The sequence below is a fragment of the Esox lucius genome, chromosome 20 (assembly GCF_011004845.1).
Source record: "Esox lucius isolate fEsoLuc1 chromosome 20, fEsoLuc1.pri, whole genome shotgun sequence".
NCBI classification, from domain to species: Eukaryota; Metazoa; Chordata; class Actinopteri; order Esociformes; family Esocidae; genus Esox; species Esox lucius.
The window spans coordinates 44,078,394-44,101,367 of record NC_047588.1 but is presented as its reverse complement, the minus strand read 5'-3'; the positions used below and the strand labels follow the sequence as shown (position 1 = coordinate 44,101,367).

The 22,974-nt window shown below is 44.3% G+C and overlaps 1 protein-coding gene across 2 annotated transcripts; it reads left to right on the top strand.

Annotated features, from left to right (window-relative positions):
* Positions 1-999: 999 nt before the first annotated feature.
* xrcc5 (X-ray repair complementing defective repair in Chinese hamster cells 5) lies at positions 1,000-22,703 on the top strand. 2 transcript variants are annotated; one of them, XM_029115770.2, is made up of 22 exons: positions 1,000-1,097; positions 1,529-1,642; positions 3,163-3,346; positions 5,500-5,548; positions 6,359-6,481; positions 6,776-6,949; positions 7,388-7,502; positions 7,624-7,762; positions 9,492-9,604; positions 11,068-11,130; positions 11,253-11,390; positions 11,568-11,658; positions 12,463-12,593; positions 13,212-13,408; positions 14,932-15,019; positions 19,565-19,634; positions 19,878-19,987; positions 20,963-21,059; positions 21,835-21,902; positions 21,996-22,010; positions 22,311-22,370; positions 22,452-22,703. In XM_029115770.2, exons 1-22 carry the CDS (start codon positions 1,080-1,082, stop codon positions 22,464-22,466), a joined length of 2,172 nt encoding a protein of 723 aa, XP_028971603.2. In that variant the 5' UTR covers positions 1,000-1,079; the 3' UTR covers positions 22,467-22,703. The 2 variants fall into 2 exon arrangements, with proteins under 2 accessions (XP_028971603.2, XP_028971602.2); XM_029115769.2 differs by lacking the exon at positions 21,996-22,010 and having other exon boundaries at positions 22,296-22,370.
* The last annotated feature ends 271 nt before the right edge of the window (positions 22,704-22,974 follow it).

Here is a 22,974-nt window from a genome sequence, read left to right as displayed (position 1 = left end):
CATTTGAGTCCTTTAGCAGACTCTTTATTTAATCTGTTCTCTCCAGCATCTTGGGTCTTCAGACGGAAACAGATTCTTACAGGCAGTCAGACCCTCCAACTGAGAATGACCTTCATTCTCCACTAGACATCTCCTCTCTCCATCTCGCTCAGGTACTTTATCAATAAGGAGGGGAGTTTTACTTCATACTCCATCTCTACTGGCTTGGGACAGTTTTGTGGACTGATTGGTTTAATCCTGGACTTGAGAAACATAAAGCTCAATGGTGATAAGATTGAAATCCTGGTAAAACCAGTGAATTTAGAAAAAGGTACACTGTTCAAAAGTTCTGGGTCACTTGGAAATGTCCTTGTTTTTGAAAGAAAAGCAAATTTTTGTTTGTTGTCAAATTGATCATACAGTGTTAATAGGTTATAAATTACTATTGATGATTTTCAGTGGAATGTCTGCATAGGTGTGCACAGGCCCATTATCATCAACCAATTGTAATGTCACTTGACAGTAAAATAATGAGAACCCGTTACAAAGCACATCGCTCTTTACCATAATGTCGTACATGCCATTATAGAATACCACAGCACAGGGAGTGGTGACCTATATACTGCGTGTTACCCTAGACCCCCTCACAGTGATTGAGTATAACGGGATGGACTGATTTTCTGAAGTATGTGATACAGTACTGTATTATTTAATATACTACTGTCTGGAAATTAGATTCGTCGGAATTATGGCGTTTCCATCCACCTCTACTACATTGCCATCGTGGCTCTGTTGTTTTTTTTAGGATGAGCTGGTTTTTATTTTTGTTTTAAATAAAACATTTCTTTCGTATCTTGACACTGATGATAAAAATAGTGGGCCTGATAAAAATTATGTGTCGATTTTTATGGTTTCGCGGACACAGATTTTGCGTGTTTTAGACCAGCTCTACGTGTTTCACTGTCCGGACAGGCTGCAGTTACAATACTGAAACTAGGAACCAGTTGTAAGTACAAATGTTGCTCTCGGACTAATAATAGAGGGAGGCACTGCGAGGGAAAAAATGCGATCAGAGTTTTGGAGCCACTCACCAGAGCAAGATGGCGCCGTCCGCGAAGGCAAGTTTCTTGAGATTGAATGTATTTTATCCTGCTAGTTTGCTCATCCGTATGTTATAGTTTGCAGAACATACTTGTTATGACGTGTCTTTTCATTTTGGTAATTAACTAATAGTTATCGATAACTCTTGTAATTGGTTTGTGGCAATTATTTTACGTCCACATCTACTTCCCCATATTTCCCCATTTTTAACACTAGTAGGTGACATGTAGGAACATGTTGAGGTCTGTTCGTTTTTGTTAATACGCCCCGTCCTGGGGAGAAGCATCCAGGTTCATTAGTTATTCCGAACAAAATAAATGTATCAACATTAATTACTATGTATCTAAAATGGCTCCTTATTCCTCATACAGATGTAGGTGCTCCTTATACTATAGTTCTGTACCATTTAAGTTATTATGTTAATAACGTCCTCTCTGTCTTGCCATAGTCTGCACTTGTCCTTTGTGTGGATGTGGGTTTCTCCATGTCCAACTCAGGCCCAGGACAGGAACCGCCCTTTGAACAGGCCAAGAAAGTCATCCAGAAGTTTGTTAAACGGCAGGTAAGTACTATGAACTTTCAGATCTTTTGCGCCAATGTGATTTGAGTGGCAAGCAAGGAGGGAGGAGTCATGAAACATTGTTCATTCTGTAATGAATTCCTGCACTGAACAGAAACACTCCTTTATCAATTAGGCTGTCTGGAGGTCTGGTTTAACCCATTTGTCCACAGGCTTCAAATCCGTTTCTCTTAAACCATTAGGCTACGGTCACTTTTAATTAACTGCATTTTATCTTTAATCTTTCCATGGTGAACAGAGTTAAAATATAATATAAATGTCACATTCAGTCAGCTGTCAAGGCTGCTGCCTCCCTGTGGACCAAGTTCATAGAGTATCACTGCCCAATCTGTCTGTTTCCTCCTGAGTGGGTTGGCTCAATGGTGCTCCTTAACAGCTTACAGTAACAAAGTAAGCTAGGGGTTCATTTCATGACAGGAGTCCTTTGATTTGGGTCTGTCTGTCTCCATGTTGGGGAGAGGGTGTGATTTGGGACTGTCTGTCTCCATGTAGGGGAGAGGGTGTGATTTGGGACTGTCTGTCTCCATGCAGGGGAGAGGGTGTGATTTGGGACTCTGTCTCCATGTAGGGGAGAGGGTGTGATTTGGGACTGTCTGTCTCCATGTAGGGGAGAGGGTGTGATTTGGGACTGTCTGTCTCCAAGCAGGGGAGAGGGTGTGATTTGGGACTGTCTGTCTCCATGTAGGGGAGAGGGTGTGATTTGGGACTGTCTGTCTCCATGTAGGGGAGAGGGTGTGATTTGGGACTGTCTGTCTCCATGTAGGGGAGAGGGTGTGATTTGGGTCTGTCTGTCTCCATGTAGGGGAGAGGGTGTGATTTGGGACTGTCTGTCTCCATGCAGGGGAGAGGGTGTGATTTGGGACTGTCTGTCTCCATGTAGGGGAGAGGGTGTGATTTGGGACTGTCTGTCTCCATGTAGGGGAGAGGGTGTGATTTGGGACTGTCTGTCTCCATGTAGGGGAGAGGGTGTGATTTGGGACTGTCTGTCTCCATGCAGGGGAGAGGGTGTGATTTGGGACTGTCTGTCTCCATGCAGGGGAGAGGGTGTGATTTGGGACTCTGTCTCCATGTAGGGGAGAGGGTGTGATTTGGGACTGTCTGTCTCCATGTAGGGGAGAGGGTGTGATTTGGGACTGTCTGTCTCCATGTAGGGGAGAGGGTGTGATTTGGGACTGTCTGTCTCCATGTAGGGGAGAGGGTGTGATTTGGGACTGTCTGTCTCCATGTAGGGGAGAGGGTGTGATTTGGGACTGTCTGTCTCCATGTAGGGGAGAGGGTGTGATTTGGGACTGTCTGTCTCCATGTAGGGGAGAGGGTGTGATTTGGGACTGTCTGTCTCCATGTAGGGGAGAGGGTGTGATTTGGGACTGTCTGTCTCCATGTAGGGGAGAGGGTGTGATTTGGGACTGTCTGTCTCCATGTAGGGGAGAGGGTGTGATTTGGGACTGTCTGTCTCCATGTAGGGGAGAGGGTGTGATTTGGGACTGTCTGTCTCCATGCAGGTGTTTGCAGAGAATAAGGATGAGTTGGGCCTCGTGTTGTTTGGATCAGATGCCACAAAGAACAACCTGGCCAAAGACGGCCAATACCAGAACATCTACGTACATCGCAACCTCATGATTCCAGACTTTGGGCTGTTGGAGGAGATCCAGAATGACATACATCCTGGTGGTCAGCAGGGCGACTGTATCCTTTCCTCCTAGTCCGAGAGACTATGCCCAACTAACCCCATCTCCCGCTGACCAGGGCTGTGTTCATTATTCCCTAGTCAGAGACACTAACCCCAACCCATCTCCCACTGATCAGGACTGTGTTCATTATTCCCTAGTCAGAGACGCTAACCCATCTCCCACTGACCAGGGCTGTGTTTATTATTCCCTAGTCAGAGACACTAACCCCAACCCATCTCCCACTGACCAGGGCTGTGTTCATTATTCCCTAGTCAGAGACACTAACCCCAACCCATCTCCCGCTGACCAGGGCTGTGTTCATTATTCAATAGTCAGAGACACTAACCCCAACCCATCTCCCACTGAACAGGGCCGTGTTCGTTATTCCCTAGTCAGAGACACTAACCCCAACCCATCTCCCGCTGACCAGGGCCGTGTTCATTATTCCCTAGTCAGAGACACTAACCCCAACCCATCTCCCACTGACCAGGGCCGTGTTCATTATTCCCTAGTCAGAGACACTAACCCCAACCCATCTCCCACTGACCAGGGCCGTGTTCATTATTCCCTAGTCAGAGACACTAACCCCAACCCATCTCCCACTGACCAGGGCTGTGTTCATTATTCCCTAGTCAGAGACACTAACCCCAACCCATCTCCCGCTGACCAGGGCTGTGTTCATTATTCCCTAGTCAGAGACACTAACCCCAACCCATCTCCCACTGAACAGGGCCGTGTTCGTTATTCCCTAGTCAGAGACACTAACCCCAACCCATCTCCCACTGACCAGGGCTGTGTTCATTATTCCCTAGTCAGAGACACTAACCCCAACCCATCTCCCACTGACCAGGGCTGTGTTCATTATTCCCTAGTCAGAGACACTAACCCCAACCGATCTCCCGCTGACCAGGGCTGTGTTCATTATTCCCTAGTCAAAGACACTAACCCCAACCCATCTCCCACTGACCAGGGCTGTGTTCATTATTCCCTAGTCAGAGACACTAACCCCAACCCATCTCCCGCTGACCAGGGCTGTGTTCATTATTCCCTAGTCAACGACACTAACCCCAACCCATCTCCCGCTGACCAGGGCTGTGTTCATTATTCCCTAGTCAGAGACACTAACCCCAACCCATCTCCCACTGACCAGGGCTGTGTTCATTATTCCCTAGTCAAAGACACTAACCCCAACCCATCTCCCGCTGACCAGGGCTGTGTTCATTATTCCCTAGTCAGAGACACTAACCCCAACCCATCTCCCACTGATCAGGGCCGTGTTCATTATTCCCTAGTCAGAGACACTAACCCCAACCCATCTCCCACTGACCAGGGCTGTGTTCATTATTCCCTAGTCAGAGACACTAACCCCAACCCATCTCCCACTGATCAGGACTGTGTTCATTATTCCCTAGTCAGAGACACTAACCCATCTCCCATTGACCAGGGCTGTGTTTATTATTCCCTAGTCAGAGACACTAACCCCAACCCATCTCCCGCTGACCAGGGCTGTGTTCATTATTCCATAATCAAAGACACTAACCCCAACCCATCTCCCACTGAACAGGGCTGTGTTCATTATTCCCTAGTCAGAGACACTAACCCCAACCCATCTCCCACTGACCAGGGCTGTGTTCATTATTCCCTAGTCAGAGACACTAACCCCAACCCATCTCCCGCTGACCAGGGCTGTGTTCATTATTCCCTAGTCAGAGACACTAACCCCAACCCATCTCCCGCTGACCAGGGCTGTGTTCATTATTCCCTAGTCAGAGACACTAACCCCAACCCATCTCCCCCTGACCAGGGCTGTGTTCATTATTCCATAATCAAAGACACTAACCCCAACCCATCTCCCACTGACCAGGGCTGTGTTCATTATTCCCTAGTCAGAGACACTAACCCATCTCCGACTGACCAGGGCTGTGTTTATTATTCCCTAGTCTGAGAGACTAACCCATCTCCGACTGACCAGGGCTGTGTTCATTATTCCCTAGTCAGAGACACTAACCCATCTCCGACTGACCAGGGCTGTGTTTATTATTCCCTAGTCAGAGACACTAACTCCAACCCATCTCTCCACTGACCAGCCTTTAATCCATCCAAGTTGACATGTTTTCTTGGTCATTTTAACTGTAACTGGGACTTATCTCCTTGACCTCTGCCCCTCAGGGTTGGATGCTCTGGTTGTCTGCATGGATCTGCTGCAGAATGAAACGCTGTATGTTACTAACTGGATTCTGGGATTCAGACGGGTGACAAATTAAAGGAAAAACCTGAATGGATGTGTGGAGGAAGATAATATGCGGATGCTTCCATACAAGTCTACTGAATGATGCGATTACCATCTTTCATTCTGTGTGGAATGTATAAAATGTTTAATTTGTCACCGGTCTGTATCTGTTTATTCAAGACAGTGAAACAGTAAATAGAATAACCCTTCTATTATACAATATGAAAATTGCTTGCAGGTTATTGACCCCATAAATAAACCCCATTAATAACCATATTATTAACCCCCTTAATAACCATATTATTAACCCAATTAACACATATTAACCCCATTAATATCCATATTGACCATATTAATAATTACAATATGAATGATAATGTGATTAATACTAATCATATAAACCACATGCTTCCCCCATTAGTAACTATTTACCTCATTAATAACCTTATTATGAACCCCATTAATAACCATATTATTGACCATATTAGTTACATATTATGAACCCCATTAATAACCATATTATTAACCATATGAATTACATATTATTAACCCCATTAATTACCATATTATTAACCCTATTAAGTGCCATATCATTAACTGATTAATAACCATAATATCACCCCTATTAATAATAATATTATCAACCCCATTATTAACCACATACTTCACCCCATTAGTACCTATTATCAACCCCATTAATAACCATGTTATTAACCATATTAATTACATATTATTTACCCCATTAATAACCATATTATTCAGCGTGTTGATGCTTACCATGTGTTCATTGTTCTGCAGTGGAAAGAAATATGACCGTCTGAACATTGCGGTGCTGACTGACCTGGACAGCCCCGTCAGCCCCGACCAGCTAGATATTATCACAGGCAACCTGAAGAGGGCTGGCATCACCCTGCAGTTCTTGTGTGTATTCATGTTTTATTGTCTATTCTATTGTGTCTCCATGTTCTACTTTATCTTTACTGATCTGTTCTTGAAAGAAAGATGGGTCTGTATGTTCTACTATGGATGATCAACAATGGCTGTGTCTCTATATTGTGTTCTATATCATGAGAGCATCGTCCAGTCATTTATACATTTACGTTTATAGCTGTTTCATATGCGGTCCAGTTCTCTCCCTTTGTCTGGAGCCGGGTTAAACCTGGTCCCCTATACAGGTCATTTAGGACACCATGCTGACCTCTGTGTCTCCCACAGCCTTCCCTTCCCCATGGACACAGACGAGGCCGGGGGCGGCGATGTGGGGGGGTCCGGACCCCCCCACGGTGGTAAGGGTCTGTCCAGGGAGCAGCAGCAGGGTCTGGACCTGGTCAAACAGGTTATGATGTCCCTGGACGAAGAGGACGGTCTGGATGAAGTCCAAACCTTCAGGTAGGAAGTCAATGGGGCATCTGAAGTAGAAACTCCTCCTCTACCCAGAGCAGTACTGGGATTCATGTAGTGCAGGTCTTCGGACAATGCATGCATGCCAAATGGCCCCCTATTCTGTAATGCACTACTTTATCCCAATTTGTGTATCCCAATGGCCCCCTATTCTGCAGTGCACTACTTTATCCCAATGGCCCCCTATTCTGTAATGCACTACTTTATCCCAATTTGTGTATCCCAATGGCCCCCTATTCTGCAGTGCACTACTTTATCCCAATGGCCCCCTATTCTGCAGTGCACTACTTTATCCCAATGGCCCCCTATTCTGCAGTGCACTACTTTATCCCAATGGCCCCCTATTCTGCAGTGCACTACTTTGGACCTGTGGCTGTGTCCCAGACCCACGTGTTGGTCTCCTGCTCCCTGTCTCCTCTGCTGCAGTGATGCCATTGAGAAGCTGTCCGTGTTCAAGCATGTTGAGAAGAGACCAATGGCGTGGCCCTGCACTCTGACCATCGGCAGCTGCCTGACCATTAAGATCGTTGGCTACAAGGCTGTGAGTAGAGATCATCCAGGCTCATGAGACAGGCTGCTACCCTGTGAACAGACTGGTGGCACTGACCCATTGGGAACCTACTGACTGTGTGTGACCTTTCCCTGACCTCTGACCCACCCAGGTGTGTGAGGAGCGGCCCAGGAAGTCATGGTCGGTTGTAGATGCCCAGACACATCAGAAGGAGGATGTTAAGAGAGACGTAGTGTACTGTGTGGACGATGACGAGGAGACGGAGGTCCCTAAGGACGACACCATCCAAGGTCAGTGACAGAAGTCTGAGAATAATTTGGAGACACACAGCCATATGGCAACAAAGCCCAAATTGGCCTTGTTCTCTAGAAACACACTACAGTTGACTAGGGCACTGGTGAAATAGAAGGCCTTGTTAATGTCCTTCCCAGTGTTTTCTGTACTTTATCCCCTGGCTGTATTTCGCAATTCTGCCTTAACATCATACCCTAATACCAACGAAGGTCCTGCCCCTCGATTAACCAATCTCAAAAACAGTTTAAAAACTTGCAGACACAATATAAACCACTCGTTTCCACTGGCGGTGAACACTGATGTTTTACCCTAAAGTCCAGACTATGTTCTGTTTCCACTGACACAGGCCAAACACTGATGTTTTACCCTAAAGTCCAGACTATGTTCTGTTTCCACTGACACAGGCCAAACACTGATGTTTTACCCTAAAGTCCAGACTATGTTCTGTTTCCACTGACACAGGCCAAACAGTGTTGTTTTACCCTAAAATTTCCACTGACACAGGCCAACGCCAGTCGGCCAGTAGACCGTGGCCGAGTAGCCCGACTCTCACTTGGTGCCCCAGACTTTAGGACTTAGGGAGGGTTTGCAGCTTGTCTCCTCACATGCTGTGAAAACACTGCACATGGTGCTATTCAAATAGTGAAGTGTAGTCTATCATCTGCTTAGTCTTTGGCTTCTCTTAATGGTTTTCATCCGAACTAACAAACAGAACTCTGATAAAATAACTAAATAAAGCAACAGTTCCGTTCCAACGGAACGAGTTGGTATGACCGAGTTGGAACGAATGTGGTACGATGCCATTGACTCAATTGAAAAACGAGCGCTCAGACTGAGACGTAGCTTGCAGACCCTATGACAACACAAAATGACCCAGATCCTTCTATAAAAGGTAGATCGTTTTGACAAAATGCTAAATAATGAACACACTGGCATACAGTTGCAGTGTCAAGAGTTTAGGTGGAGAAGAAGCTGGTCGAAGGAGTTTGAAATTAGTTTTATTACTCTAGTTTAAAAGCCTTATTATAAACAAACTGAGCATGGCATTATTTTAATTTTACTAGCAGACAAATATTGCCTTTTACTTTTCATAAGCAGAAAACAAAATTGCGTTGATAGTTTTCTCCTCCCTCCCCACCTGAGCCCCTCCTTAAGTCCTTGGTACCAAATGTATAGTGGAAATAGTAAAGTCTAAAGCTAACAGTAGCATTAATCATTGGTGTTTGAATATGTTGCTAGACACCGTTAAGCATGGGATACATGGGGCGTTTCACTCCAGACTGCTATTTTGAAGGCAAAACACAAAAAAAGTCATTGTTGTTGCCGAATCTCTAATGTTGCCTGCATAACGCTCATTTATTGTAGCTGATTGTAGCTATCGAGTTGTGACAGTTAGCTTGCTAGCTAGCTTCTTACCTCTAAGATGATGGCTACCATTATATCATGTGACAGATTATTACTGACAGTTCCACTCGTGTGTGTGTGTGTGTGTACAAACAGCCAGTTACTTTTGTCTGAGGACTTTACTCACTAACTAGATAATCCAAAGGTTAAGTGAAACATGTTCTGTTTCTGTTCTGATATTTGTGCGATGATAGAGTGCTTGTGATGGTAAACTGTGCAAATCTGTTTTACTGGTTTATTGGTGTTTCACAATTTAGCAGCAGTGGAGCACCGTTTTGATTACAGTAATAGGGAAGCACTGCCCTCCTCTCTGTTCTGCAGGGTTTCGTTATGGCAGTGACATTGTACCCTTCTCCAAAGTGGACCAGGAGCAGATGAAATACAAGACAGACGGGAAGAGTTTTGCAGTGCTGGGCTTCGCCAAACAGAGTCTGGTAGTGCAACCTGCTTTTCACTGACAAACAGAACACATCCCCATGAGTCAGCAGTGTCAACAACGGAACACATCCCCATGAGTCAGCAGTGTCAACAACGGGACACATCCCCATGAGTCAGCAGTGTCAACAACGGGACACATCCCCATGAGTCAGCAGTGTCAACAACGGAACACATCCCCATGAGTCAGCAGTGTCAACAACGGAACACATCCCCATGAGTCCGCCGTGTTACCAACGGTACACATCCCCATGAGTCCGCAGTGTCACCAACGGTACACATCCCCATGAGTCCGCAGTGTCACCAACGGTACACATCCCCATGAGTCCGCAGTGTCACCAACGGTACACATCCCCATGAGTCTGCAGTGTCACCAACGGTACACTTCCTCATGAGTCAGCAGTGTCACCAACGGTACACTTCCTCATGAGTCAGCAGTGTCACCAACGGTACACATCCCCATGAGTCAGCAGTGTCAACAACGGAACACATCCCCATGAGTCAGCAGTGTCAACAACGGGACACATCCCCATGAGTCAGCAGTGTCAACAACGGGACACATCCCCATGAGTCAGCAGTGTCAACAACGGGACACATCCCCATGAGTCAGCAGTGTCAACAACGGAACACATCCCCATGAGTCAGCAGTGTCAACAACGGAACACATCCCCATGAGTCAGCAGTGTCACCAACGGGACGCATTCCCATGAGTCCGCAGTGTCACCAACGGTACGCATCCCCATGAGTCCGCAGTGTCACCAACGGTACGCATCCCCATGAGTCCGCAGTGTCACCAACGGTACGCATCCCCATGAGTCCGCAGTGTCACCAACGGTACGCATCCCCATGAGTCCGCAGTGTCACCAACGGTACACATCCCCATGAGTCCGCAGTGTCACCAACGGTACACTTCCTCATGAGTCAGCAGTGTCACCAACGGTACACTTCCTCATGAGTCAGCAGTGTCACCAACGGTACACATCCCCATGAGTCCGCAGTGTTACCAACGGTACACATCCCCATGAGTCCGCCGTGTTACCAACGGTACACATCCCCATGAGTCCGCAGTGTTACCAACGGTACACATCCCCATGAGTCCGCAGTGTTACCAACGGTACACATCCCCATGAGTCCGCAGTGTTACCAACGGTACACATCCCCATGAGTCCGCAGTGTTACCAACGGTACACATCCCCATGAGTCCGCAGTGTTACCAACGGAACACATCCCCATGAGTCAGCAGTGTTACCAACGGTACACATCCCCATGAATCCGCAGTGTTACCAACGGTACACATCCCCATGAGTCAGCAGTGTTACCAACGGAACACATTCCCATGAGTCAGCAGTGTTACCAACGGAACACATTCTCAGTGCAATTTATTGAAGCATTTAAATGTAATTAACATTTATAAGTAATTTAAGGATTACTAACTCCTGACTTTGCTGTGTTTTGGTTCTAGATCAACAGGCACCACTTTATGGGCAATCAGATCCTCAAGGTGTTTGCCCCTAAAGATGACGAGGTGAGAATATTGACCTCTATCATGTTATATTCAACATATTGATTATATTCCTGCCTCAATCATCTTGTGTGGTTCTGGGTTTGTGTGTGTGGTTCTGGGTATGTGTGTGTTTCTGTGAGCAGCATGCAGGTGTAGCCTTGTCAGCTCTGATCCGGGCTCTGGATGAGCTGAAGATGGTGGCAGTGGTCCGGTACGTTTATGCTCGCAACGGAAATCCTCAAGTTGGAGCTGCTTTCCCCTGTATCAAGGAGAAGTATGAGGTGAGGCATAAACACTCTGTTCTGTCCCAGACCTAGGGCATTACTAGTCAAAAGTAATGTACTTTATTAGGAATATGTTGCAAGGGCTCTAGTCTAAAGTAGAGCTCGATATCGTGAATAAGGTGCTATTCACGATATAAAGGGCCCTGTAGAATAGTTTACTCTCTGTGTCCATAGTGTCTGATGTACGTTCAGCTGCCCTTCATGGAAGACCTCAGACAGTACACATTCCCCTCTCTGGAGAACAACAAGAAATACACTCCTTCAGGTAGCTGTCAAACCGATGATGATGAGTATAACTCTATTTATTCATTTAACATAACATACTCATACTAAAGTGTTTTAAACTGTATTTATTCATTTAACATAACATACTCATACTAAAGTGTTTTAAACTGTATTTATTCATTAACATAACACACTCATACTAAAGTGTTTTAAACTGTATTTATTTGTTTAACATAACATAGTCATACCAAAGTGTTTTAAACTGTATTTATTCCTTTAACATATCATAGTCATACCATAATGTTTTAAAATGTATTCATTCATTTAACATAACATACCAAACTGAATACAGACAACAAAATAGTCCTATTTTGTGTTGTGGGCTGATGTCCCTTGAGTAAATGTAAAATGTAAAGGGTATTCAAAGGTTATTCTGGTTAAAACAACTGGAGGCTAAATGCATGACGTAATGAAACTTCTGACGTAAACTGGCACATTATAAATCGCCCTTCTGGCACAGCCCCCAACTAGTTGTGTCCAGTGGTTAGCTGTGTGGTGGATAAACCTGAATATGGGGGGTTGTGGCGGCCTGGTATCTTGGTTGGAGCATCTAACATGAAACCAAATGATTGATCAAATCACCAAGCCTGCAAGATACAAAGAATATGTTATTCTGTCACAGACCAAGGCAGTTTACCCTGTAAATGAAAATCTGTTCTCAGTCAACTAACCTGGGTTATGGGTGTGGTTGGGTTCAGAGATTGTGTGGTTGGGTTCAGAGATTGTGTGGTTGGGTTCAGAGATCGTGTGGTTGACGTCAGAGATTGTATGATTGTCGTTGCAGAGAACCAGCTATCAGTGGTGGACTCTCTGATTGACTCCATGATGCTGGTGGAGGAGAATGAGGATGGAGAGAAGAAAGACCTCTTCAAGGTCAACCACATCCCTAACCCCCAGTACCAGAGGTTATTCCAGGTAAGACCACATCCCCAACCCCCAGTACCAGAGGTTATTTCAGGTAGGATCACATCCCCAACCCCCAGTACCAGAGGTTATTCCAGATAGGATCACATCCCCAACCCCCAGTACCAGAGGTTATTCCAGGTAGGATCACATCCCCAACCCCCAGTACCAGAGGTTATTCCAGGTAGGACCACACCCCCAACCCCCAGTACCAGAGGTTATTCCAGGTAGGATCACATCCCCAACCCCCAGTACCAGAGGTTATTCCAGGTAGGACCACATCCCCAACCCCCAGTACCAGAGGTTATTCCAGGTAGGATCACATCCCCAACCCCCAGTACCAGAGGTTATTCCAGGTAGGATCACATCCCCAACCCCCAGTACCAGAGGTTATTCCAGGTAGGACCACATCCCCAACCCCCAGTACCAGAGGTTATTCCAGGTAGGATCACATCCCCAACCCCCAGTACCAGAGGTTATTCCAGGTAGGATCACATCCCCAACCCCCAGTACCAGAGGTTATTCCAGGTAGGACCACACAGGACTAAAAGGCCATGTCAGATTGGCTACAGTGTAGTTATATCGTGGGCTCATCTTTAGATGAATAAGCTGTTCTTACCCCCACCCCAGTGCCTGCACCATCGGGCATTGAACCCCTCGGCCCCCCTCCCTCCTGTGGAACCCTGGCTGATTACAGCTCTCCAGCGGCCCCAAGCAGTGGCCGCCCGCTCTCGCGCCCCTCTGGAGAATATGAAGAAGTTGTTCCCTCTGAAGGAGGTGGTCAAGAAGAAAGAACTAAAGACCAGCAAGGAGCTGTTTGGAAAAGGGTAGGTCTACAGAACAGCTGTTTGGAAACTGGGAGGTCTACAGAACAGCTGTTTGGAAACAGGGAGGTCTACAGAACAACTGTTTGGAAAAGGGCAGGTCTACAGAACAGCTGTTTAGAAAAGGGAAGGTCTACAGAACAGCTGTTTGGAAACAGGGAGGTCTACAGAACAACTGTTTGGAAACAGGGATGTCTACAGAACAGCTGTTTGGAAACAGGGATGTCTACAGAACAGCTGTTTGGAAACAGGGATGTCTACAGAACAGCTGTTTGGAAACAGGTAGGTCTACAGAACAGCTGTTTGGAAAAGGGCAGGTCTACAGAACAGCTATTTAGAAAAGGGAAGGTCTACAGAACAGTTGTTTGGAAACAGGGAGGTTTACAGAACAACTGTTTGGAAACAGGGAGGTCTACTGAACAGCTGTTTGGAAACAGGGAGGTCTACAGAACAGCTGTTTGGAAACAGGGAGGTCTACAGAACAGCTGTTTGGAAACAGGGAGGTCTACAGAACAGCTGTTTAGAAAAGGGAAGGTCTACAGAACAGCTGTTTGGAAACAGGGAGGTCTACAGAACAGCTGTTTGGAAACAGGGAGGTCTACAGAACAGCTGTTTAGAAAAGGGAAGGTCTACAGAACACCTGTTTGGAAACAGGGAGGTCTACAGAACAGCTGTTTGGAAACAGGGAGGTCTACAGAACAGCTATTTGGAAACAGGGAGGTCTACAGAACAGCTGTTTGGAAACAGGGAGGTCTACAGAACAGCGGTTTGGTTACAGGGAGAACTGGGTTTCAAATCTTGAATATCATTGTTACTAGTTTGAGTCACATTATCAATGCCATTTTGAGAGATTAAACTATTTATTCAGCAGATATGTAACGATTATTGATACAGGTCTGTTCCAATGTTTAGTTGTAATAGTCAGTGTACTATTTATTGACCATTCCAATGTTTAGTTGTAATAGTCAGTGTACTATTTATTGACCATTCCAATGTTTAGTTGTAATAGTCAGTGTACTATTTATTGACCATTCCAATGTTTAGTTGTAATAGTCAGTGTACTATTTATTGACCATTCCAATGTTTAGTTGTAATAGTCAGTGTACTATTTATTGACCATTCCAATGTTTAGTTGTAATAGTCAGTGTACTATTTATTGACCATTCCAATGTTTAGTTGTAATAGTCAGTGTACTATTTATTGACCATTCCAATGTTTAGTTGTAATAGTCAGTGTACTATTTATTGACCGTTCCAATGTTTAGTTGTAATAGTCAGTGTACTATTTATTGACCGTTCCAATGTTTAGTTGTAATAGTCAGTGTACTATTTATTGACCGTTCCCATGTTTAGTTGTAATAGTCAGTGTACTATTTATTGACCGTTCCCATGTTTAGTTGTAATAGTCAGTGTACTATTTATTGACCGTTCCAATGTTTAGTTGTAATAGTCAGTGTACTATTTATTGACCGTTCCAATGTTTAGTTGTAATAGTCAGTGTACTATTTATTGTCTGTTCCACTGCAGCATTGAGGAGCCAGATGTTAAGAAGGCCAAAGTGGATGAGGACCAAGACTTTAACCTGGCTGACATCACTGAGGGAAGCATCACACAGGTGAGAGTCAGGGTCTGAAATCAACACCCGCCAAGCCCCAAATGCGGGTAGATTTTCTGTTTGGTGAGTAAATCTCAGAAGGCAATCCACCACACTGGCAGCTGAATGTTTCTACAACAATAGTAATGTAATAAAATCTGTCATGATGGCTCGCAGGAAATTACTCATGTTTGCATTGCATTGAAATCCATCCATGAGAAGAAGTGTGCATTTTGTAAGGAATACGGTACTAAGGTTCGTAGTTGACCGTCCGATGGCAGTCCAGTCTAAAAAAAACACGTTCTTTGGATCTTGGGCAGAACTGTCCGGTAGCTACTAGCTAGCGCCATAGTAAGATAATAGTTTCTGTGCTGACAGTGAAACAGTGAGGATATTTGAAGTGAGAGAAACTGAAGACTCTACAGTGTCTATATGCTGCATTGTCTATACATTTTAAAGTCAGCTATGGTAATGCTGCCGTCTGCATTTTTGTTTTGTGAATAATTAGACAGGTAGCTAGAATGGGTTCATATTTTGCCCATGGAAAAACCCACAATTATTTAATTCTTCACCTCTCAAAGTGGCCACAAATGGAAACTAAGTTAGCAAGGTAACCACAAAGCCTAAACATTTCATTGACAAAACATTTTCATTAAATGTTAAATATAAACTAATAATATCTCCATCATTTTAATAATCCAGTGTAACTGCTTCATACAATTCAAGTAAGTTTTTTAGTTTTGGAAAAGTGTTGTAAACTAGTGAGCCACTGACTGAAGCTAGGGGGTGGAGGTGCTGGAGGAGGAGCAAGATGAGGGACAACAGGAGTTGGAAGACAGAGTGAACCAGAGAGTAATGAGACAGACTGAACCAACAGAGAGACAGAGTGGCCCAGAGAGAGTAGTGAGACAGACTGAACCAACAGAGAGACAGAGTGGCCCAGGGAGTAGTGAGACAGACTGAACCAACAGAGAGACAGAGTGGCCCAGGGAGTAGTGAGACAGACTGAACCAACAGAGAGACAGAGTGGCCCAGAGAGAGTAGTGAGACAGACTGAACCAACAGAGAGACAGAGTGGCCCAGGGAGTAGTGAGACAGACTGAACCAACAGAGAGACAGAGTGGCCCAGGGAGTAGTGAGACAGACTGAACCAACAGAGAGACAGAGTGGCCCAGGGAGTAGTGAGACAGACTGAACCAACAGAGAGACAGAGTGGCCCAGAGAGTAGTGAGACAGACTGAACCAACAGAGAGACAGAGTGGCCCAGAGAGTAGTGAGACAGACTGAACCAACAGAGAGACAGAGTGGCCCAGAGAGTAGTGAGACAGACTGAACCAACAGAAAGACAGAGTGGCCCAGAGAGTAGTGAGACAGACTGAACCAACAGAAAGACAGAGTGACCAGAGAGTAGTGAGACAGACTGAACCAACAGAGAGACAGAGTGGCCCAGAGAGAGTAGTGAGACAGACTGAACCAACAGAAAGACAGAGTGGCCCAGAGAGTAGTGAAACAGACTGAACCAACAGAAAGACAGAGTGACCCAGAAAGTAGTGAGACAGACTGAACCAACAGAGAGACAGAGTGGCCCAGAGAGTAGTGAAACAGACTGAACCAACAGAGAGACAGAGTGACCCAGAAAGTAGTGAGACAGACTGAACCAACAGAGAGACAGAGTGACCCAGAAAGTAGTGAGACAGACTGAACCAACAGAGAGACAGAGTGACCCAGAAAGTAGTGAGACAGACTGAACCAACAGAGAGACAGAGTGACCCAGAAAGTAGTGAGACAGACTGAACCAACAGAGAGACAGAGTGACCCAGAAAGTAGTGAGACAGACTGAACCAACAGAAAGACAGAGTGGCCCAGAGAGTAGTGAGACAGACTGAACCAACAGAGAGACAGAGTGGCCCAGAGAGAGTAGTGAGACAGACTGAACCAACAGAAAGACAGAGTGGCCCAGAGAGTAGTGAGACAGACTGAACCAACAGAAAGACAGAGTGGCCCAGAGAGTAGTGAAACAGACTGAACCAACAGAAAGACAGAGTGACCCAGAGAGTAGTGAGACAGACTGAACCAACAGAGAGACAGAGTGGCCCAGAGAGAGTAGTGAGACAGACTGAACCAACAGAAAGACAGAGTGGCCCAGAGAGTAGTGAAACAGACTGAACCAACAGAAAGACAGAGTGACCCAGAGAGTAGTGAGACAGACTGAACCAACAGAAAGACAGAGTGGCCCAGAGAGTAGTGAGACAGACTGAACCAACAGAGAGACAGAGTGACCCAGAGAGTAGTGAGACAGACTGAACCAACAGAGAGACAGAGTGGCCCAGAGAGTAGTGAGACAGACTGAACCAACAGAAAGACAGAGTGACCCAGAAAGTAGTGAGACAGACTGAACCAACAGAGAGACAGAGTGACCCAGAAAGTAGTGAGACAGACTGAACCAACAGAGAGACAGAGTGACCCAGAAAGTAGTGAGACAGACTGAACCAACAGAGAGACAGTGGTCAGCAAGGTTTTAAGGTTTTGATTTGAGGATTATAGGAATACAATCCTGACCCATGAGCATATACAGTATACATTCATAGTACGTGTATGTAGTTATAAAGCCAGGGGCTTTATAAGGCGTTCATTCAATATTTTCACATTACAATACAAGTCATGTATTACACAGTAATTATTGATTATGATTGCTACATCTAAAATGCTGAATGTGTATGCAATGTTTTCAGGGCCATTGTTTTCAACTTCATCTGAATTATTTTTGAATTTCAGGAAATTAGCTTTAAAATAACAAACATATCCTTGGAGAATTTGTAGCATTTCAATACATTAGTTTCAAATTTTATTAAGATACGGAGGGGCTGAATCACATAAAAAATAAAGTTTTGTGAAAATGTTGGTTTGGAGGTAAAGGAGTTCCAGGAGGCTGCTACAGTGTGATGGTGAGGCTGTGGTGAGGAGTTGTTCTTTGTGGCCAGTATGCTAAAGATGAAAGCAGAAACAACAAATTTGTCATCTGAAATAAAAAGTTTGTATTCATCACAATACCTTATTATTTCAGTGAAATGTACTGAAATAAGTGTATATATAACACCAAAAGGCTCATTATTATTTCGGCAGGGAAAAATAAGCTTGGCTGGCGGAGTTTTTCATCTACTAGTCCACATTCTTTTCCACATTTTATTGGGTTACATCATAAAATCTAATGGATTTAATTAGGAGTCATGCCACTGATCAACACAAATAAATTCAATAATTTGAAAATGAAAAATGAAATGTGCATATTAGTCCCAGATATATAACAAATATAATTGAAACCTGTCGTGAGCTGGACACTTCTCTCCCATACAACTTTTCCCAACTTTTATGTCCTACTTTCTATTGTCTTACAAATACTCCGAGTGAACATGAATCTGACGTTCCTTTCAATGTTTCAAATTCATCAACCACCAAAAAAAATGTGTGTCTGGAAAATGTCTCTGTAATTGTCCTTTAATGTCAAATCTGGAAATGGTCTGTAAACTCTGTTTACAGTTGTGGTGTAGCGGGCACCATTACTGCATTTAGGGAAACGTTCTGGATGGTACATTGGTGTGCTGGGTAGCTCATATCAGCCAACGATTGAATGCACCACAGACGTGTCAAGCAACATTCTGAAGATCATTTTAGTCGTTGACATCGGCACTCGTTCATTAGCAGGTTCTTTACGTTAATGCCTGTTCTTTACGTTAATGCCTGTTCTTTACATTAATGCCTGTTCTTAACGTTAATGCCCATTCATTTGTATGCGAGTGAAACGCAGCTGAATATGTCCTGGCCGGTCAGTATAAAAGCATGACCAGATAATCTCAGATTTGTTGATCATTTGTTTCCTGTGCTGTAGAAAATATTTGTTAGTTCCTTTCCTTTAAAAAGTTTTATACTGTGTTTTGCGGTTGCCCAAATGTCGTTGCTTTGGCAATAGTGGCAACTGTACATTCATGCCTATCAAGCACCAACTCAGTAAAAATGTAAGGACACTGGAATTGTCTCCCAATTTCCACCCTTTTCCCTACATGGTGCAGTCATTCTGACCTGGGACCGTGGGCTTCACTTCCAAGTAGTTCATTGTAAAGGTCAAGTGCACTGAAAATGTCAAGTAGTTCACTATAAAGGTTGGCTGGTGCACTGTAAATGTCAGGTAGTGCACTGTAAAGGTCAAGTAGTTCACTATAAAGGTTGGCTGGTGCACTGTAAATGTCAGGTAGTGCACTGTAAAGGTCAAGTAGTTCACTATAAAGGTTGGCTGGTGCACTGTAAATGTCAGGTAGTGCACTGTAAAGGTCAAGTAGTTCACTATAAAGGTTGGCTGGTGCACTGTAAATGTCAGGTAGTGCACTGTAAAGGTCAAGTAGTTCACTATAAAGGGAATAAGGTGTCATATCATCTGGTGGATGTATATTATCCTGAAAGGTTTTCCAGAACCACGCTGTCATTATCCATATCATATAATAATCTGTAAGCATGTATTCTATGGTGTTTTCAACAGATTTTATTCTGTATGTTTGTGTGTGCTCCTACCAGGTTGGTAGTGTGGATCCAGCACGAGACTTCTGCTCCCTGATTCGTCAGAAGAGTCTTCCTTTTGGAGAGGGTGAGATGATGATTGGCTGGTTCTAGTCTGACGGCCCACAGTGTTTTCCTAGCCTTGTCCCAGATCTGTTTGTACAGTCTTGACACCTCTTATGGTCATTGGCAAGACAGCATAAATAGACCTGGGGCCAGTCTAGTGTTTCAACTGTCATCACCAATGTCTTCTTGACCCCTTCACGACCCCATGTCTTCTTGATCTCTTCATGACCCCATAATGACCCCATCCTGTCTTTGTCCGAACCAGTGTGTCAACAGCTGACCGGCAGGATAGAGCAGTTGCTGGGCAACAAGAACACACATTACTACATGAAGTGCATCAGCTGTATTCAGTCTTTCAGAGAGCAGTCTGTTAAGGTGACAACACTAGCAACACAACAACAACACTAACAACAACACTTAAAAACACTAACAACACTATTATCAACAACACACAGTAGCCAGTCCTTCATAGTCTGTTCGGGTGACAACACTAGCAACACAACAACACTATTATCCACAACACACAGTAGCCAATCATTCAGTCTGTTCAGGTGGCAACACAACAACAACACTAACAACACTATTAACAACACACAGTAGCCAGTCCTTCAGAGTCTGTTCAGGTGACAACACTAGCAAAACAACAAAAACACTAACAACAACACTTAGACCACTAACAACACTATTATCAACAACACTATTATCCACAACACACAGTAGCCAGTCCTTCAGAGTCTGTTCGGGTGACAACACTAGCAACACAACAACAACACTAACAACACTATTAACAACACACAGTAGCCAGTCCTTCAGAGTCTGTTCAGGTGACAACACTAGCAACACAACAACAACACTAACAACACTATTAACAACACACAGTAGCCAGTCCTTCAGAGTCTGTTCAGGTGACAACACTAGCAACACAACAACAACACTATTAACAACACACAGTAGCCAGTCCTTCAGAGTCTGTTCAGGTGACAACACTAGCAACACAACAACAAAATAAAAACAACGCTAACAACAACACTTAAAACAATAACAACACTTAACAACACACAGTAGCCAGCCCTTCAGAGAGCAATCTGTTCAGTGGACAACAACACTAACAACTCTAAGACTTACAACACCAATAATACTAACAAAAGCAACATTAACAACAAAAACACCAACACTAATAACAACCACACAAACAACAGTAACACTGACTCTTTGTAGCCAGCTCTTCAGAGACCAGTCTGTTCAGATGAAGACAACAACAACACTAAACCCGTTTACCATTTTTACAGTTTGTCAACAGCTTTGATAATGGCTGTTGTGCTGAAATGCTGCTTATCTTCTGCTACACAGATTGGTAATGCTGATCACTACAACAGCTACCTCCGCTCTCTAAAGGGCAGCATCCCAGTTCGAGGCCTTCAGGAGTTATGGGATCTTCTAGTCCAAGGTAGAATAGCTGTTTGACAATGAAAGTCCTTTAGGTGACATCAAAATGGTGGTGTTGTAAAAAACAAAGGCATCAGAGATTTGATCATCTATATTCAGTCAGCAGGTCAAAGTCAGTTAGGACATTTCAAATTGTTGCTTCACACAGATTCTATTTCTGGCACCACCCATCGAATTCTGTGACCAATCAAACAGAACCTAACAGTTTGTGGGACCAATCAGAACATTTAGTTTATTCATTATTATTATTTATTCTATGACCACCAGCTTATTATTGCCGGACCACGTAAGCGGAGTTGTTTTGCCATGAAATGAAATGGCTTTGTCAGACTAGCAATTGCTCAAATATTATGACTATTCCAGTAAGTTAGTAGATACCAGTAAAACATATTACTGGCTAATACGCTGTTAAAACAGCCAGTGGCAAACGCCATACAGACTCTATTTGTGGTGGAGGTAAACTTAGTAAGAAAAGTTTTTCAGTTTAAATGTATCAGTGTCATTCACAAACGGCCAATTAACTATTAAAACAGCCAGTAACAAAAGAGGATTTGTTCAGGGTAGAGACAAGAGGCTATACTGACACCCAGCAACTGTACAGCTCTGTGGTGTTGTGGTTAACGACACAGCCTTTCACGTGGGCGACCCGGGTTAGAATCTCAAGGTGGCAACATTTTCTATTGCGAGCCAGCTGAACTAGGCTGGCTTGGTTTCTTGTTATTCTATGACTGGTTATTATTCTGACAGGTTATTAATGTGTAGTTATGTGATTACAGACTCCTTGACTCTGATCAGCAAGGATGAGGTTGACGGAAGCACGGTTTCCAAACAAGATGCCACAGAGGTACACCTTCAGTCACCTGGCAGTGGTCCATTTCTGTACTCTTTACCTTACTGCAGAGGTTAAGTCCAGACTAAAGCCTGGCTCTTTCCTCAGTTCCTCACTGCAGAGGTTAAGTCCAGACTAAAGCCTGGTTCTTTCCTCAGTTCCTCACTGCAGAGGTTAAGTCCAGACTAAAGCCTGACTCTTTCCTCAGTTCCTCACTGCAGAGGTTAAGTCCAGACTAAAGCCTGGCTCTTTCCTCAGTTCCTCACTGCAGAGGTTAAGTCCAGACTAAAGCCTGACTCTTTCCTCAGTTCCTCACTGCAGAGGTTAAGTCCAGACTAAAGCCTGACTCTTTCCTCAGTTCCTCATTTCCGAGGTTAAGTCCAGACTAAAGCCTGACTCTTTCCTCAGTTCCTCACTGCAGAGGAGAAGAAAGAGATGACGTCAGCCCCTGTGGTGGACAGTACTGGTGACGTGGATGACTTGGTGAGTGTTTCTGTGGGATGTCTGTGTCTCAAGCCAGCTTGCTGGAATCTCTAATAGTTTTTTTCATCCCTCTGTGTACAGCTTGACATGATGTGATGAGGAGACCTGGACCGAAGCTCTTACATCACATAACAGCAGTGAAGCCCTCACTGTGCTCTGTATTGACTTTAACGGTGTTCCAGTGGTTTGTTGCTTGTGACCAATGTGGTATTTAAATAGTGGAAGGTGACACATGGCTCGGAATCGTCCTGTTTTACACGTGATTTGTTTAGTATGTACAAGTATGTCAACATTAAATAATAGATCTAATAAATGTGTTCTTTTCTGAACTTTCTTTTATGGGTATATTTTAAATATTGTATCTTTACACCTGTAGGGTGATGGTTTCTGTGTCTCTTTTGCCTGATAACAGACCCACTATGATATTCTGTTGCTTTATTGGTCAATTTCTAGTGGAGGACAGTGTGTATACTCGCTGAACAGAACTTACATTTCTTTAATGAATTCTTATTAAACATATCGTATTTGCACCCAATGAATACATTGTTCAGTGATTTCACTGACACAAAACAACAAATAGCACCATGAATTGTTTTGAAGAGTA